The 19,307-nt window shown below is 38.4% G+C and overlaps 1 protein-coding gene across 1 annotated transcript in view; it reads left to right on the top strand.

Annotated features, from left to right (window-relative positions):
- Nucleotides 1-3,979: 3,979 nt before the first annotated feature.
- Nucleotides 3,980-19,307, top strand: part of plekhm3 (pleckstrin homology domain containing, family M, member 3) — a 51,055-nt gene continuing 35,727 nt past the window's right edge. The window contains exons 1-2 of the mRNA XM_073845595.1: nucleotides 3,980-4,843; nucleotides 14,245-15,192. Of these exons, the coding sequence (XP_073701696.1) occupies nucleotides 4,390-4,843; nucleotides 14,245-15,192 (1,402 nt within the window). The 5' untranslated portion in view covers nucleotides 3,980-4,389. The remainder of the gene's footprint in view (nucleotides 4,844-14,244; nucleotides 15,193-19,307) is intronic.

Consider the following 19,307-nt stretch of genomic DNA (forward strand, 5'->3'; position numbering starts at 1 on the left):
GATACGCAGTCTAAGTTACTGGCAGGGTGATTGGTCATGTGTTTCCTCTCGGTCAGATCTATTATAATATAATTTTGTCTTCTCATATGATGACACATGCGTTTTTGCTTATCACCATATAACCCTTATTCACTGTAGCAAGAACCTGAAAATATTGTATAAAATGTCATTTTAAAAGTGTGCATGTTTACTCTACTGCTTTCACTTTAGGATTCTCACACACTACCTGCTGGCTGTAACTTTGCTTTGTCACTGCCTCAGTGTGGAGATTGATATTTGCTGTGAGATGGCTAAAAATAGAATGGTAGAGAAGGGCCTCCACATCTCCTGTCTGAATAATTTGTCTAGGCAGAGGTGTGAACATCACTAGCTCAAGTTTTTACTGTAGCAGGTTTGGTTCTCAATGCTGGATGATGACCTAGAAGTTTTTTAAAACTGTCCAAAAAAGTTTTGCTTTGACTGTGTCAGGGATAGTTCATCCAAAAATTAAAATTTGTTGTAATTTGGTGCCTGCTGACTTCCATTTTATAAAGAGTTTGCACTTACATGACGGTTTTGGTCAGTTACCTGAATGTGTGGTCATACTAGAGATACTTGTAAACAACAGTATGGATTGTACAGTTAATAATGTACTACTGAATACGTTGTTCGGCTGATTGATGCTGGCTAAACCTCAGAAAAAAAATGTGTGGAAGCTGCAAAGTTATATAGAGAAGAAGGACTTAGTAAGCAGGAGAGGGTGCAATATTTTGACAAACTAAAGTTAATAGGTGGTAAAGATACATACGAGCAGTATTAATTAAGATATTAGCCTAATTTCACCTTCCTGACTGGAAATAATAAGAACCAACATAAATGTTGTCAAGATTCTTGTACTCTTCTCTTTGATTTGTTATTACTTTTGGCAGTCTATAGTAGGTTTTATGGTTTTCACGGTTTGACCGATTAGTACAGCCCAAAACATGACAGTAATTGACCATTGTCAGCAGCTATAATCAGCAAAATGTTTGAGTTTCGTTCAGGTCAGTGGCACTGTTTACGTTCAGTGCCGCCAATATGGCTGATTGATGAGTGACGTGTTGTGAAAACACTCTATAGACAAAAAACAATAAGTCCTTTCTCAAGATATCTTATGTGTTTCACAGAAGTTATACAGATTTCTAATGGCATTTTGGTAAATGATGAGAGAAAATATATAATTGAGAACTATTGATATTAATTATTGGATATTTGAGTGTCTTTTTGAACGCAGTTTTACTGACTCAGTGGAAAACCAACAGAAATGAGCTGTCTGTTGGTCTCTCTTCTTTGTTTCTCTATTTTTTCCCATGGGTCTGGTGATTCTCTGATCTGAGATGATGTAATGGTCTTTTAATAATTGATGGTTTAAAGAAAGTGAAAGACCCTGAGCTGAAGTACAGGGGAAATCAATGTTAGTGTGGGAGGAGGTAGACATGAGTAAGATGAGAAGAGGCTCTGAGATCATGTGAAACGAAAACAGAAAGAAGCCGTGCTCATGTTTAGCGAGGAAGGGAACCCCACCCCAAGCTGGAAATTTCCAGTGATGATGTTGGTTTGTCTGCATACCCGATGCTCAGGAACGTAAGGTAGGCTGCTGAAATTGTGTGAAAATTGATGGTGCCATATTATAAACACAGGTCAAAGTAAATGAAATTCAGCTGCTGTCTCCATAGCTGTGTTCCAGCAGATAGCTAGCTGCTTACCTATACAGCATTTTATGGCATTGTTTCAGAAGTCATACCAAAAGGACGTTTTCCTTTAGGCTTTATAGTATTTGGGGTAAATTTGAACAGGTCTCTTTTCTAGATGACCCCGTTATAGCTTCCCATAAGGTAATTTTATACATTTTTTTGATAATTATTGACCTAGAGAGTCCAGAGAATTGCACTGCAGTGTTTTTTTTCCAGATTGAGCGAAAAACCTAGGACTAGTTCGCAAAAGTAGTTTTTCATCTTTTTCAATCATCTGTATCATTTAATAAACAATTTACAGGCAAACAACAGGCAAAGTTGTCCAGAATGAGGTGTTCTGTCATATGATAAGAATATTGTGTGTATGTGTGAAAAAACGCACAATGTACAATCATTTACGCTCTTGAAAAATGTGATATGGCCCCCCAGTGGCTGATTTCTTTTAAATTTCTCAGACCTTTGGGGCCAGTGTGTCAAATAGGACCACCGACTTTCGTTCCTATTGTCTTCCGTTAGCCTTGTCTAATAGGTGCTCAAATTCATCTGCCAATTTTGGCCATGTCTTTTTGAGATGCGCAAATTTCCTTATAGACACTTGTGGTACTTTAGGCCTCAGACCGTGCACAATTTCTGTCTTATAGCTCCACGATTTTTGTCCTGTGACCTCAGATTGAGCTCTTAGATAAGTGTTCTGAGTTTAGCGAAGATATCTCTATAGATTCAGGCCTATTGGGACAGCTTTTGGTGACGTTGTCGGCAGTTTGAGCACTACCAACCCTCCAAGTTTCAGGTCTCTATGACTTACGGTTTGATCTGCATGATCAGTTTTACGTGGAGATTGCTTGGCCATTTTAACAATTACAATAGGGTTTCACGTTTTTGAGTGAGATGCAGTGGAATGGAAAAGAACACAGGCTTTGATACTTCTTCTTCTTTTTACAAGATAAAAAGGCAATATGTGGTGCAACAGGGAAAGTTGTCCATCTAGTGCAGGGGTCCCCAAACTAAGGCCCGGGGGCTGAATGCGGCCCGCCCCCATATTTGGACCGGCCCTCTGATCAATGCCAGAGATATATTTTGAAAATGTAATTTTAAATATGTTTTACTTATATCATGTCGGTATTTGATAATAAAGGTTGGCTTTCAACCTAAAATTTCCCTTAGTTATTAACATAGCCTAATTATTTGTTAAATTCACCAACAGAATGGTACATTGCCATAATGTGTCATCGCGATCGTTCCTTGACACGTCTGTGTGTGGTGGCTCTTGATGCCTTGACCCCAGCCTCAGTCCATTGCTTATGAAGTTCACAAATTCTTGAATCGATTTTGCTTGACAAGCCTCTCAAGGCTGCGGTTCTCTCGGTTGGTTGTGCATCTTTTTCTTCCGCACTTTTTTCTTCAACTCAACTTTTTGTTAACATGCTTGGATACAGCACTCTGTGAACAGCCAGCTTCTTTGGCAATCGGTGTTTGTGGCTTACCCTCTTTGTGAAGGGTGTCAATGATTGTCTTCTGGACAACTGTCAGATCAGCAGTCTTCCCCATGATTGTGTAGCCTAGTGAACCAGACTGAGAGACCATTTTGACGGCTCAGGAAACCTTTGCAGTTGTTTTGAGTTGATTGGCATATTCACCATATTCTAATTTGTTGAGATAGCGAATTGGTGGGTTTTTGTTAAATGTGAGCCAAATCATCACAATTAAAAGAACCAAAGACTTAAACTACTTCACTCTGTGTGCATTAAATGTATTTAATAGGCAAGTTTTACAATTTGAGTTGAATTACTGAAATAAATGAACTTTTCCATGACATTCTAATTTACTGAGAAGCACCTGTATATCTTTTGAAAAGAAATGATCATTTGTCTGTCTGGTGCATAAAAAAATAATAAACTATTCTAGCATTAAAAGGTATAATAAATACAGGTAAAATCATAATAAAATAATAATAATAGTAGTCAGTCCAGCCCATGGAATTTTCTTTTATAAACCGACCCGGCCCCCCTTTAAAGAAAAGAAAATTATGTGGCCCGCTCAGAAAAAAGTTTGGGGACCCCTGATCTAGTGCATGTTTACATAGAAAATGCAAATGGGACCAGTATAGAGGGCAACTGCCTATTATGGGTGGCAGACAGCAAGGAGGCTCACTAGGGTTTGGAAAAGCTACCATGTCTTAAAAAATTGCTTGTTTTTATTTTCTATTTGGGGCTCATCATACTAGCTATCATGTGCTTTTCTCTCTTGTTTTTCTAAATTCAGGATGTCGGGCCCTGGGGAAGGATGTCCTGATGCCACATTGCATTTATCACTCGCTGAATTACTGCCTTACAGACTGCAGTGATTTAATTGAGGCGCTCATCTGAATGAGGCAACACCTGTTCGAGACAGCACTGTTTTCACTCACCTTAGCCAGTGCTGATACTGATAGCTGGCACAGCGGTCAGTTCTCATTAGGTTCTTGATTAACAACATTGGCTCATAAAGTGACAGTCCTGGAAAGGCCTTTGTGGACCATCTGTTTTGCTTCGCTTCCTTTTGGGTTCAGACAGCAGATGTTCCGTCTGCGGTGCCTTCAGGCCTTTCGATCCTGCCGTGTTGACCCTCTCACACGTGAGGAATCGGTCCATTTGCTCCGCCCCTCTGCTTCCTTTGTGACGCTGAAACTATCAAGGTGATGGAGGGTCTAGAAGTTGAGGACATAAGCCCAGCCCTCGAGGCCACTGAGGACTACTTGCACTGCCTCGATGACAATCAAGGAGATGGCCAGGTACGTCCCACCAAGCTTAAAGAGGCCACCACTTTGGACAAGTTGAACTCCAGTGGGGTGTGGGGGCTGCTGACAGGGAAGCAATCTGAGATATCACCCAGCAATATGGCTTGGGCGGAGCAGACGTCTTTCACTGTGCTGGGCCTGCGACATGGGAAAAGGAACCGAGCACGATCCACCAACGATTTGGCGGCTCATGCCAAAGAGACAAACTCCACCACCAACGCATCCAGCAGCGGCTTCAAGCGTGGCCACAACCGCTCCCGTTCAGACGTCAACAACCGCACTTACACCGATAATGGCATTCCTGCCATTGACAAAAATACGCTTAAGAATATGGCACTGAATGACCACAGAGATGGTAAGAATTAATTCAAATTAAACTGTTTATTGTCTATATTCATCATTTATACATTTATGTTCAATTGTTGTGAGATGCAGAGGTCAAGCAAGTTAAATCATATCTCATTCAAAACCAGATGTTTCGCTTACAGGATTATGTCTACATTGAAAGTGAAAATGCTTAGTGATGCCACACAATCACTGCCAGTCAGAATTTTATTTTATAGAGTGCAACAGCTGCCCTTTTTTGCCTGAAGAATTTTTCCAACAGGGATTAAAACAAAATTGTTGGTTAAAAAATTGTAAACCATAAACCAAATCAACCAGATATGAGTTGAAGCTCAACATTAAAAACTTTAAAGCAAATGTATTTTAGAGTTTTAATGAGGGAAAGAACTATGATCCAGTTAAATATTGCAATTGACATAGTCAAATAAAAAAATAAAAAATATACACTGCAGTTCAGACGTTTGGGATTTGTAATGTTTTTTAAAGAAGTTTCTTATGATTATCAAGGCTGCATTTATTTGATCAAAAATACAGAAAAAAATGAAATGTTTAAAATATTACAACGTAAAATAACATTTTTCTATTTTAATATACATTTATTCCTGTGATCAAAGCTAAATTCTTCAGTCTTCATTGTCACATGATCCTTCAGAAATCATTCTAATATGCTGAATTATTATCAATTTTGGAAACAGTTGTGCTGCTTAATATTTTTTTGTAACCTGTGATACTTTTTTCAGGATTCTATGATGAATAAAACATTAAAAAGAACAGCATTTAGAACAGCTTCTAACAACATACACTACCGTTCAAAAGGGGTCAGTAAATTTTCATTCTTTCTTTTTTTTAAATGATATTAATATTTTATTCAGCAAGAATGTGTTAAAGTAATAAAAAGTGATAGCAAAGGCTAATATTGTTATAAACTATTTATATTTCGAATAAATGCTGTTCTTTTTAACTTTTTGTTCCTCAAAGAATCCTGAAAAAAGTATTACAGGTTCCAAAAAAATGTTGGCGGCCCAACTGTTGCAGACAGAATTAATTCTAATAATAAATAAATAAGGATCATGTGACACTTAAGAATGGAGTAATGGCTGTTGACAATTCAGCTTTGCATCACAGGAATAAATTACATTTTAAAGTATATTAAAACAGAATCTATTATTTTATATTGTAACAACATTTCGCAATATTTCAATTTTTTCTGTATTTTTGATCCAAAAAATTAAGCCTTGATGAGCATAAAAGACTTAAAAAAACATTACAAGTCTTACAAGTTATTGTTTAAAACGAATGAATGGTATTTTTAATTCTGGAAATCAACTCTCACACTTTACAGTTGCATTAAGTAGGACTTAATGATTAGGACAAAAACTGAACATGAAAAAACCTCCCTTTAAAGACTATTCACTTGCTGAAATGAGAAAACTATTTCACCACTTTGTACACTTGATTAAAATGTCACGTGATGTTTTAGCTTTTATCTCCTCACACCTGTGATTTGTTGTGTCTGCGTCTCTGTCAACACCGCTCACCTGCACTCTTTGCAGGAGTCACCTCCTTTTATGTCGAGGGGGTTCAATGAGTTTTGGCTTACTTATGGTTTGGCCTGTTTGTTCGTTTTTGTGTGTTTTCGTCTGAAAGGCTTTTTATTTAGACAAGGTCATCTCCGAACAAGAACAGCAGAGACCTAGTGCAATATTACGATTAACATACCTGCTATTTTTTAATACAGTACGTATTCACCAAGACAAACTGTCACATTGTTTTAAAGCTTTTTATATCCAGTGTAGTCTGGTTTAATTCTGTATTAACTCACTTTGAGAAGGCTGATTTATTTCTACATCCAGTAAATCAGTGCTAGGTTTTGCAAAATAGCAGGTGATACCAATCCGCTTGGCTGTCCTTGCCTCTGTGTTACAACTTAATGGGGCAAATTGTTAATTACAGCAAAATGTGCCAAAGGGAGCAACTGGAAATAGAAGTAAGTTCCATGCTCGAATGCCCACTGTTTCTTGAGTGACTGAGATTGAATCCTGGGTGACATTAAGATATTGGCAACCCACCCAGTTTCTAATGCTGATAGATGTACCGATTAAGACTGGAGAAACCTCTACACCCCTCACTGCACAGGTCTCAGTGTTTGCGTTATGCTTGACTTGGCTCTGTAAGTTCATTACAAGCGTCAATTTCAATATAGTCTGCTTTGTTTTGGCTTCAAGATTCTTCGACATCTTGATTTCTAACTCAGAGACTGGCCTTAGATTTAACTTGCTTTGAATGGAGTGTTGTTAAAAATATATATGACACCTTTTTAAAGAGATAGTTCACTCAAAAATGGAAATTCTGTAATTAATTACTCACCCTCATGACATTCCAACCACTTAAGACCTTTGTTCATCTTCGGAACACAAATTAAGATCTTTTTGATAAAATACGAGAGCTTTCTGACCCTACATAGACAGCAAGGGTACTACTACAGTCGTGGCCAAAAGTTTTGAGAATGACACAAATATTAGTTTTCACAAAGTTTGCTGCTAAACTGCTTTTAGATCTTTGTTTCAGTTGTTTCTGTGATGTACTGAAATATAATTACAAGCACTTCATACGTTTCAAAGGCTTTTATCGACAATTACATGACATTTATGCAAAGAGTCAGTATTTGCAGTGTTGGCCCTTCTTTTTCTGGACCTCTGCAATTCGACTGGACATGCTCTCAATCAACTTCTGGGCCAAATCCTGACTGATAGCAACCCATTCTTTCATAATCACTTCTTGGAGTTTGTCAGAATTAGTGGGTTTTTGTTTGTCCACCCGCCTCTTGAGGATTGACCACATGTTCTCAATGGGATTAAGATCTGGGGAGTTTCCAAGCCATGGACCCAAAATTTCAACGTTTTGGTCCCTGAACCACTTAGTTATCACTTTTGCCTTATGGCATGTTGCTCCATCGTGCTGGAAAATGCATTGTTCTTCACCAAACTGTTGTTGGATTGTTGGAAGAAGTTGCTGTTGGAGGGTGTTTTGGTACCATTCTTTATTCATGGCTGTGTTTTTGGGCAAAATTGTGAGTGAGCCCACTCCCTTGGATGAGAAGCAACCCCACACATGAATGGTCTCAGGATGCTTTACTGTTGGCATGACACAGGACTGATGGTAGCGCTCACCTTTTCTTCTCCGGACAAGACTTTTTCCAGATGCCCCAAACAATCGGAAAGAGGCTTCATCTGAGAATATGACTTTGCCCCAGTCCTCAGCAGTCCATTCGCCATACTTTTTGCAGAAGATCAATCCGTCCCTGATGTTTTTTTGGAGAGAAGTGGCTTCTTTGCTGCCCTTCTTGACACCAGGCCATCTTCCAAAAGTCTTGGCCTCACTGTGCGTGCAGATGCGCTCACACCTGCCTGCTGCCATTCCTGAACAAGCTCTGCACTGGTGGCACTCCGATCCCGCAGCTGAATCCTCTTTAGGAGACGATCCTGGCACTTGCTGGACTTTCTTGGACGCCCTGAAACCTTCTTAACAAGAATTGAACCTCTTTCCTTGAAGTTCTTGATGATCCTATAAATTGTTGATTTAGGTGCAATCTTAGTAGCCACAATATCCTTGCCTGTGAAGCCATTTTTATGCAACGCAATGATGGCTGCACGCGTTTCTTTGCAGGTCACCATGGTTAACAATGGAAGAACAATGATTTCAAGCATCACCCTCCTTTTAACATGTCAAGTCTGCCATTCTAACCCAATCAGCCTGACATAATGATCTCCAGCCTTGTGCTCGTCAACATTCTCACCTGAGTTAACAAGTCGATTACTGAAATGATCTCAGCAGGTCCTTTAATGACAGCAATGAAATGCAGTGGAAAGTTTTTTTCGGGATTAAGTTAATTTTCATGGCAAAGAAGGACTATGCAATTCATCTGATCACTCTTCATAACATTCTGGAGTATATGCAAATTGCTATTATAAAAACTTCAGCAGCAACTTTTCCAATTTCCAATATTTATGGCTTTTGGCCATGACTGTACATTCAAGGCCCAGAAAGGTACCAAGAGCATTGCACGCACATATGTTATGGTGCTGTTGGCAAAAGATGGTGTTTAGGGGAATAGAATTGTTGAATTTTCTTCTTCTTTTTTTTGTTGAAAGTCTTTTTTTGTCGACAAAACGTTTTCTTGTAGCTTCATAAAATTACAGTTGAACCACTGATGTCACATGGACTATTTTGTCGATGTTCTTGTTACCTTTTCTGGGCCTTGAATGTTGTAGGGCCCTTGTTGTCTCTGGGATTTCATCAAAAATATCTTAATTTGTGTTCCAAAGATGAACAAAGGTCTTACAGGTTTGGAACAACATGAGGGTAAGTAATTAATGATAGAATTTTCATTTTTGGGTAAACTATCCTTTAAACACATTTTACCTTTTGGTTTAATTCTGTTTTGTAATAGACAATTACACTAGCGTTCAAAAGTTTGGGGTCAGTAAGATACTTAGCAAGGATGCATTAAATTGATTAAAAAAGGGTTGGTCAATACATTCATAATGTTACAAAAGATCTTAATTTCAAATATATGCTGTTCTTTTCTCTTTTAAATTGATAATAATAAATGTTTTTTGAACACATCAGCATCTTAGAATGAATTCTGATGCATCGTGTAACAGTGAAGACTCAAGTAATGCTATCACAGGAATAATTTACATTTTATTTTATTTATTATTACCATACCAAAGTCAGAGGTTGTCAGATTTATATTTATTTCACTGTGGTCTCTAAAATTCAGTGCAACAAAACTTGCTAGTTGTCTTTAATTGACGTGTAAAGTGGGTAGAGATTATACTCAGCTTTTCATCATGACGTCATGTTATGTTTTTCCATGAGTGCTGCTTTCTGTGTTTGATTACTGCAGGTCTAAAAGTCGTGCTTACTCATTTGCATGTTTATTGAACCTCAAGCAGTACAATTTTATTGTTAGTGGAATACAGTTAAACAGGTCTTAAATTGGATTTATGCTGCAATTGTACTGCATCTTGCTGAAGAAAATTACGGGGTTTATGGATAAAGGATTAAAGAGTCAATCAAGGTCGCTTGATTGTCTTGATCTGTTTTGTCAAACTGAAGCAAATTAACTCATAACTGTGTAGGTATACTTTTCTAAAAGCTATTTTGTTAGTTTGACAGCTGATGGCAAAGCTGTATTTTCAGCAGCCATTACTCCAGTCTTTGTCACATGATTATTCAGAAATCATTCTAATATTGTGCTTAAAGGCACAATATGTACGATTTTTGGATTCAAAGTTAAAAAGTTGGATTCAAAATCCAAAGTTCTATACCATTCCAAATAGTCCAAGCTGTTCTAAAGCATCCTAATTACCCTGATTCATTGGGAACAGCTGTTTTAATCAACTCAACAGGTGAAAAACAGAAGCTCTCTGCTGTTGGTTTGTGGACAGTTATGGCTAAGACAAAGAGCTCACTGAGGACCTGCGGCTGTAAGACCATATCTAAATGTTTTGAACTTGCTGGTTGAATAAAAGTACCTGTAAGTCAGAATTTGCCAGGGGTATGAATAATTTTGGGCTTGACTGTGTATATATAAGTCCCATTAAACTTGACTAGTTTGGCCTTCAAAATTATCCAGATTACTTTGGCTCTCACTCAGCTCCATTCTCTCTGCCTGCTATTTGTATCTGTCTGCTTTTTTTTCTGCTCAGATTTTGAGTCATCTTTGATGACTGTTTCCCTCATGCCCATCCATGAGTGGTAGCACCACTAATACTGGTTTGATGTGCCATGTCTGTCTCAAATGGGTCTTTTAGTCACTTGCAGATGAAAAGGTCTTAGAAAGGTTCAGGCTCTGCAGGCAGACTGGCCTTGCACCAGCTCTCTAATTGGGTCATGTCAGCACGCCTCACGTCCTCTCTGCCGTGAAATTAGTAGTGACTCTTTCCATAGCTGCAAGCTATGCAAGACCTCAGAAGACCTCAGAGTGCAAGGAGCCCCCAAACATCCACAACGATTCTCCAGAGTGCCGAAGCACATCATCTGTCGTAGCTTTTTCTGGCTACCCAAATGAACCCAACCCTCAGAGCTCACAGCTTATCAGCACAAGAGGGAGGGTTATGTCCGTTATAAGTTACAGATGTTATGGAAGGTGCAGTTTTGACTGGTACATTACAGATAAGACTTAAAGAAAACAGTACAGGGGCATTTGCTATTAATTCCCCCTTCTCTTGGCCTCTTTCTGTCTCTGTGGGTCTGGCCAGGCCAGATGCCCGTGGCACCCAGCAGGTTCCCGAGGGCTGAGAGGAAAACGGGCAGTTTCCAGCCAAGAGAATGTAAGGATGAGGGGTGTTGTGGACTAAGAGAGGAAAGGAGATAAATGAGGGAGTATGTGAAAGAAATGAACAGAGAAAGGAAGGACTGAAAAGGAGTGCCAAAGATTAGGGGTCATTCTTTGCCGTTTTGTTTGCACAGCAGCCTGACACACAATGTTTCTTCCTGCTTTGAGGTGGTCAGATAGACTGCTATCACGTAACACAATAGCATCCATCATAGATGATGTGAACATCTTTCACAAAGCGTCGCCTTGGAATTATAAGGTTCTATCTGACATTTTTGTCAAAATTGAGTTATTCACATATTCTTATTCTGTGACAACTTATTTACATTATGTAATGTTTTTTTTTTAAGTTGTTCATTTTAGGACTTTTTATTTAGAAAAGAAAAAGGTTCCATCTACAAAGTCGAACTATGACTTGGCTCTATCTGTGAGCCAATCAGCACTTCGAATGCAAACAAGAGGACCAATCAGGATTAACTTTCTTTGTCATGTCGCAGGACTGCTTCATAACAGCAGGAAAGATTAAACGTAAAACAACAATTACAAGTCTGGAGAATCAATAAGTGCAATTCACATATATTCCTCAAAGTGGCACATCTAAAACATAATGATAGCGTGATGATTTTTTTTTTTTTTTTTTTTTTTTACTCAATTACCGTTACCGGCATTATATATATTACCGGCATAAAACAAATAATATTATCTGCAACTGGCTTATATGGCTTTACCGCAGAGCAACTGCATAATGTAAAGTACATAATGAAGTGTCACTGTCGTTTGATGGTGAATGTGGTCAATAGCGATCAGACTGTTGTTATTAAAGATGATGAAAACGATCGTTTTTGCGAATATGGTTGAATATGGCTTTTTGTGGAATAAAGTGCTGGTCAGATGGATTAGAGTAGCTGCTTGTTTTTTATCTGTTTCTGCAATAATGTCTTTAATTGAATTACTAATTGTTATAATTATAAAATTAACAACTGCTCTGGACAAAATATTCAGCACTGCCTTTTATGCCAAACTTAAACATGAAAAAAATATTTGTCCTAAAATATTATGTGATAAAGGAAGCATTAAGAGCATTAAATTGACCTTTCTTATACATGTTGACACAATGTTACAACAATAATTTATGTTTTAAAACAAATTACAGGTAAACTACTTTTATTTCTTGAAAATTGTTGCTTTAATTAATTGTTTTGCGAGATAGAACCTTATAATTGCCAGCAGAAAACGACTTTTTAGAATTAGAAGGTTCTATCTACATTTGACCTGTTCCCAAATTCGCCATTTAAAAATTTGAGAGGATTTTGATATTGTGCATTTAGAATACATTTAGGGTCTCTGTCATTCTCATGTAGGAAATAGACTTGTTCCCAATATAATTTTTGCTATATAGAATGCAAAAACTTTGAAGCTCAATATCTCAAAACCACTCGGAACGCAGATAGAACCTTATAATTCTAAGGCGACGAAAGGTCCCCATACATGGGGGCAGCAAGTTCTGCAATAGGAGGTACTAGTGACAGTGTGATGGGCAAATAAAAGGAAACAGTAATTATAAACAAAAACCCTTTGTCTAAAACTACCTGTTTTAAAGGGAGTGTACTTTAAGGCTTCTCAGGAATCGGCCACTGTTATGATTGGCTAATGCCATTGCATACGAAACAGTATCAATGCCCCCTTATTATGGCTGAATTCTTTAGGGCATGGACTTCACTAATGAAAAACAATATTCTTCATCAAGCTGGTTCCAACTTTCTTGAATAGCTGTTGACAGATCAGCTTTGCAAGATGGAGCCTCGTCATGGACCAGTTTTTCAATGTCCACCATACATTTTTAATCTAATTGAGATTCGGACTGTTTGCTGGCCATGTCATTGAGTTGATGTGCCTTTCCTGAAGCAAAGCTTTAGAACTCTTTGCTCTGTGGCAAAGTGTGTTATCTTACTAACACCATCACCAAACTTCTTTTCTATTGATGGAATGAAAAAAGTGTCCAAAGTTTCAGTGTAAACCTGTGAATGACTGTTGAGGTAAGGATAACCATTTCCCCTGGTATTTTACCTGACATACAACCCCACATTCTAAATGAGTTGGAAAATTTGATTGTTTTCTTCAGGCAATCATCTTTATACACTTTATTAGAACTGCACAAGACAAAAGTTCCAGCATCACTTCATCCAATCATCCACACTTCATGACTTTTTCTCTTTAGTCCACTCTAATTTTGTTTTCTTTTGTGTATGTGTTAATGCTGGTTTTCATTTGGCATTTCTATATGTAAATGTAATTTTTCTAGTTTTCTATCTTGATGCTTTGTCTTCCTTGGTCTGCCTGTATGTTTTCATTTTAAAATCTTTCCATTTTGTTTATACTTAAACTAAATTTTAGAAACAGCTGACTGGGAAGATCCAACTTTTTTTTTTTTTTTACCACACTCCATGATGGATTTCCATCTTGAAGGAGTTTTATAATCCTTTCCATAATTTTTTTTGTAGTTGTTGTTTTCTATATTTCTTCTTGTGTTTTAGGGCAATTTTGCCCTTTTGGTAAATTGTCTAAAATAGCTTTTTGCTGAAGATTTTTTTTAAAGGTTATTTATTATAAAGGTTATTAAATGTCATTTATTTTGACATTTTTGCATGTTTTGTTGGGTTAGTAAACTGCATTAAAGTTTTATTTAAAGTCCTCTGAGAAATGTAATCCTCAAAACAATCTGCTTCTTTAGAAACATTCGTATCTTTGCTAAAGACCTCTGAGAAATGTAATTCTCAGAGAGCACAGTTTTAGTTAATAGTCGAGTAGAGTCTGATCCTGGACTACTCACCTTTATACATACTGTTACAAAATAAGGACTCAAAGCTAAAATAAAAGTCTTGTTTGTATTGTAGAAGTTGCCAGAAAGTACTTGATTGTTTTTTTGTAAATTTTCTTGTGCCATTTCAGTTTTTGCCATTGACTTGACATGGTGTAGCAAAAAGCCCTATAATCATATTTACAGTTATTTAGACACTTTTAGTTTGTTATTGGCATTAAAGGTGTTCTTTCTGACTTCTATTTTCTAGCTCATAAGGAGAGCAGCCCTAGCCTGGTGAAGCAGGGAACGCTGGAGCAGAGAGAGGGTCCATGGGGGCGCTGGACCACCTGTCATGTTGAGCTTACACCCTGTGAGCTGCGTCTCTACAGCCTGGACAGCAGCGGCAACCAGCAGCTATGTGCAGCCCTCTCGCTGTCCCACTGCCAAGGTGTGAGTGCGCCCCAGCCTCAGGATGGACGTGTTCTCCAGGCTGTCTTCTTTAACAGCACCCGCGTGCAGTTACGCGCGCCCTGCCAGTGGGAGGCACTGGAGTGGCGTAGACTCCTCTGGGAACGCGTCTTGGCCGCCCGTCCAGCCAATCGCAAAGTGGAGCCGGCCCGTGCCAACTCCCCTACCCCTCACGAACCCGATCCAGATGCGGCGACGGTGCCAGCCCCTCGACCCCTGGTACGTCCCACGGCCCTACCACTGTTTACCCAGCACTGTGCTGATGTTCTTAAGGCTGGCCTTCTGCACCAACTCACCGACCTCAACAACTGGAGGGCCTTCACGTTTGTACTTAGCCGCACTGAGCTGCAGGCCTTCCCGACCGAGGGAAGAGGCCCAGTGTCGGAGCCGGTGTTGAGGTACCCGTTGGCCTCCTGTCTGGCTGTGCAGCGGGATGATGAAGATGTAGACACCAGCTCCCGCTTCCAGGCGGTCTTCTCTGATGATGTGCTCCGCTTGCGGGCAGAGAGCGAGTCCAAGGCTCAGGACTGGGTGGAGGCCTTGCGCACAGCAGTGACGGCACAGCGGCCACAGTGGGAGAATAATCAGGTCTCCAGCGAGGTGCTGATACGGAGTAAGCCAGCCAGGGAGCGACGGCACAGGGAGGCTCAGAGAGCTAAACGACAGTCCGTCACCACCAGCTTTCTCAGTATCCTTACCTGTCTGGCTGTAGAAAAGGGTCTCACCGCTCAGAGCTTCCGGTGTGCAGGTGACCACCTTTTTACAATGCACTTTCCACATTTCCTAAATTGTAATTGTTTTGCTTTTTTGGATTTGGTTCCTCGTCAGTAACATTTTCAGGGAGAAGTTCACCAAAAGTCAATTACCTTTGCTGGTTGCCCATTCATTTTCTATTCATTGTGGCACAAATATGCCTGCATATTTAATTAATTAGTATTGATCATAATTTTATCTTCTTGAGGCCAAATGTGACACTAGGTGATAAATCAATAAAAAAAAATCAATGAATCTACTTAGAAATGTACATCATTTTAGATGAATAAAAAGTGAACGTGCAGTGATAACATTGTAAAAACAATAGACAAATTAAAATGGCATTTATTTTTCAGTTTTTTTCAATCACATATTAAGACTTTTCATATTTTTACAATTATTTCTATATTATCAGTTGATTATTGTCATATTTCTTGAATATTAATTAATATCAAATATTGTATTTTTTGTTTGCTACACTAAAAAATGCTGGGTTGAATATGGACAAACCCATCAACTGGGTTGTTTTGACTCAGTGGTTGGGTTAAATGTTTTACCTTCTAGGTAGTTTTATTTAACTTAACTATTGTTTAAAAATTACTCAATGGCTGGTTTAAAATGAACCCAAAAATAGGTTGTAATTTAAACATTTGTAAATATAAAATCAGACACATAATAACTGGAGGCATCAGCAATAATCAAAATGTGAACATTTTAAAAAATGCAATTTAAAAATGTTTATTATTTAATTATTATTGATTTAACTTATTAAATGTTCTTTTATTGAACAATTCAGTTTTTATCCAGTTTTGGTTTCATTTTAAGCAAGAAATATAGTCCTTTTTTTACTCTCCAGTGAATCTTTCTGCACTGGTTGGGTTCCGAACGGGCAAAAAACCTAGGATTAGTTTGCAAAAATAGATTTAAAAAAAAAATCCAAAAACCCGAAAATTTTGCAGGCTCGTGATTGATTCTGAGGCATGAGGTGGTGTGAGCCAAGGATTCTAACGACATTAGACACTTAAGTCTGCGACTGGCGGTTTAAGAGTTATGAGCGTTTTCATACTTTTGATCGCTGTAGCACCTCCGTCAGGCCGATTGGGGCGAGATTTGGTGGTGTTGTCGGCGGTGTGAGTACTACCATCTCTCCAAGTTTCAAGTCTCTATGACTTACGGTTTGGTCTGCACGATTAGTTTTACGTGGATTTGCTGATCCTTGGCCATTCTAACAATTACAATAGGGTTTCAGTGCTACACGCTTTAACCCCTAAATATCACATTTGGCGCCTATAATAAGTGCTCTGTTTAGTCATGAGAATAAAATCCTCCTCCTTAATGAAATCTCAAGACACTTTGTTCAAACCAAGTGTAAACAGGGCTAAAATCTTAATAATTATGTCAGTTGCTCTTAAATTTAGTATGTGGTCACTTTTTCTCTCTGATCTGGATTTGACATCATAGGTTTAAGGCTGCCAGCTTATATCGACTCCTTAGCTTTGATCTTTGTCTTTCAAAAAGGCCATGTCTGTATAAATTTTAGCATTTTTCCATGAGTCAAAAGATTCAACAAGTTAACTCAACCCCTAAAAAAGTAAATGTTCCATTTACTAAAGAATTGTTTCAAACCAAACGTCACATTTTTCAACACATGCCAGATTATGTGATCACTCGAACAAACAAGCAACCATTATACAAAGCCAACCCTCAACATAGGTCTGTAATTTGCCACACAAACGTCATCTCTCCATTCCAAATACTGTTTGATTTTGTTGATGTCTTTAGCTTTGCTGTGGTGGCCTTCAAAGGGCAGGTAGATATCTGAGTCCTTATAGTTGTGGCAGTTTGTAGTCTATCACTTTCTTTCTCTGGTGTGAAATTTCCACCCTCTAAGTGGATATGAATGAAACGCTTTCCTGCCCGGTTGTAACAACCAGCTTTTTAATGCAGGATATTTGAAAGCCTCACCGAACAAGGACAGCAGGCACCTGACGATAATTGGCCCATATAAAGCGGAAAAAATCCCCTTTTAGAATCAAAGGCTCCCTGGATGCTGCGATCTTTGCGGAAGCTAATTGTTTGATTCGGGGCCACGAAAGAGATTTTTTTGAATGGGAAGTGTCGGCCTAAAAAGAACAGAACAGCTGGGTACATCCCTGCTCTCGCAGCCCCCCTCTCTCTCTCACTCTCTTTCGCTCTCGTTTTTATCACCCAAGAACTTTTATGACTTTATTTTTTTCCATCAAATTTTAAAGATGTAAATATAACCTTAAAAGAGGTTTTTAAGGTGGAACTATACATTCAATAGTCCAATTTGTCTTCTTTTCCATTCTTTCTTTTAAAAAAGATAGTATATTAGTGTTATCACTTGCAGATGCATCTCTCTCAGACCCTAACCCACATCCAACATGTCACATAAAAACAAAACAAACCGTGATTGGTCATTTTACTTGTCAGTCAGATGGGCCTATCTTTTCTAATTATGGGCCAATCAGAATATAGGGGTGGATGTTTACCCCCAACATAAAATTGTTTTACTCACCCACAAGCCATCCTAGGTGTATATGACTTTCTTCTTTCAGATGAATACCCTCGGAGTCATATAAAAAAAATATCCTGGCTCTTCCAAGCTTTATAATGGCAGTGAATGGCTGTTGAGACTTTGAAGTCCAATAAAGTGCATCCATCCATCATAAAAAGTACTCCACCCAGCTCCGGGGGATTAATAAAGGCCTTCTGAAGTGAATTAATGTGTTTGTGTAAGAAAAATATCCATATTTAAAACTTTTCCGCTACATCTCGTACATGCATTCATGAGAGAGTGCCGTTCCAGTGGATGATGTTGGCAGTCGGGTGATAAACATGGAAGTGACAAACATGGAAATGTAGTGGAGAGAGCAAAACAAAACATTGGTTATGAACCAGAAGTACAAAACGAGGATTTGTATGAAAAGAGGATTTCGATAAAAGCCACGAGGACACTGGTTTTCCTTTGCTGTAAACAAAACTTGGTTGTCAAGAGACTAGCATTTTCTCACTAGAGCTTATGATGAACGGAATGCCACTCTCTTGTGAAAGCGCATACAACATTTTGCCCGGAATTACGGTTTATTCACTTTTAAATATTGACATTTTTCTTACACACACACATTGATTCGCTTCAGAAGGCATGTATATCCTCCCAGAGCTGTGTGGAATAATTTTTATGATGGATGGATGCACTTTATTGGACTTCCAAATCTCACCAGCCATTCACTGCCATAATAAAGCTTGGAAGAGCAAAAACTCCAAATGTATTCGTCTAAAATAAAAAAGTCATATACATCTAGAATGGCTTAGTACTATGTGGGGGTTACTGAAAGGAGCTGTGATGCATTCACATTACTTAAAGGAGAAGTTCACTTCTAGAACAAAAATGTACAGATCATTTACTCACCCCCTTGTCATCCAAGATGTTCATGTCATAAAGAAATTGTTTTTTGAGGAAAACATTTCAGGATTTCTCTTCATATAGTAGACTTCTATGGTGCCCATGAGTTTGAACTTCCAAAATGCAGTTTCAAAGGGCTCTAAACGATTGGTTATTTTCTAAAAAAAAAAAAAAAAAAAACTTTTAACCTTAAATGTTTGTCTTGTCTAGCTCTGCGTGCACTCCGGTTCAAGACAGTTAGGGTATGTCGAAAAACTCCCATCTCATTTTCTCCTCCAACTTCAAAATGAGATGGGAGTTTTTCGACATACCCTAACTGTCTTGAACTGGAATACACTGAGTACTTGCAGAGCTAGTCAAGATGAGTGTTTGATGTTAAACAGTATATAAATTGTCAATATTTTAAGAAAATAACCAATTGTTTCGCTAGATAAGACCTTTCTTCCTCGGCTGGGATCATTTGAAGCTGCATTTAAACTACATTTTGGAAGTTCAAACTCACAGGCAACATAGAAGTCCAATATATAGAGAGAAATCCTGAAATGTTTTCCTCAAAAAACAATTTCTTTACGACTGAAGAAAGAGAGACATACACATATTGGATGACAAGGGGGTGTGTAAATCTGTAATCTGTAAATTTTGTTCTGGAAGTTGACCTTGAGATGCTAAAGAGGAGAACCCCT

The sequence above is a fragment of the Garra rufa genome, chromosome 8 (assembly GCF_049309525.1).
Source record: "Garra rufa chromosome 8, GarRuf1.0, whole genome shotgun sequence".
In the NCBI taxonomy this organism is placed as follows: domain Eukaryota; kingdom Metazoa; phylum Chordata; class Actinopteri; order Cypriniformes; family Cyprinidae; genus Garra; species Garra rufa.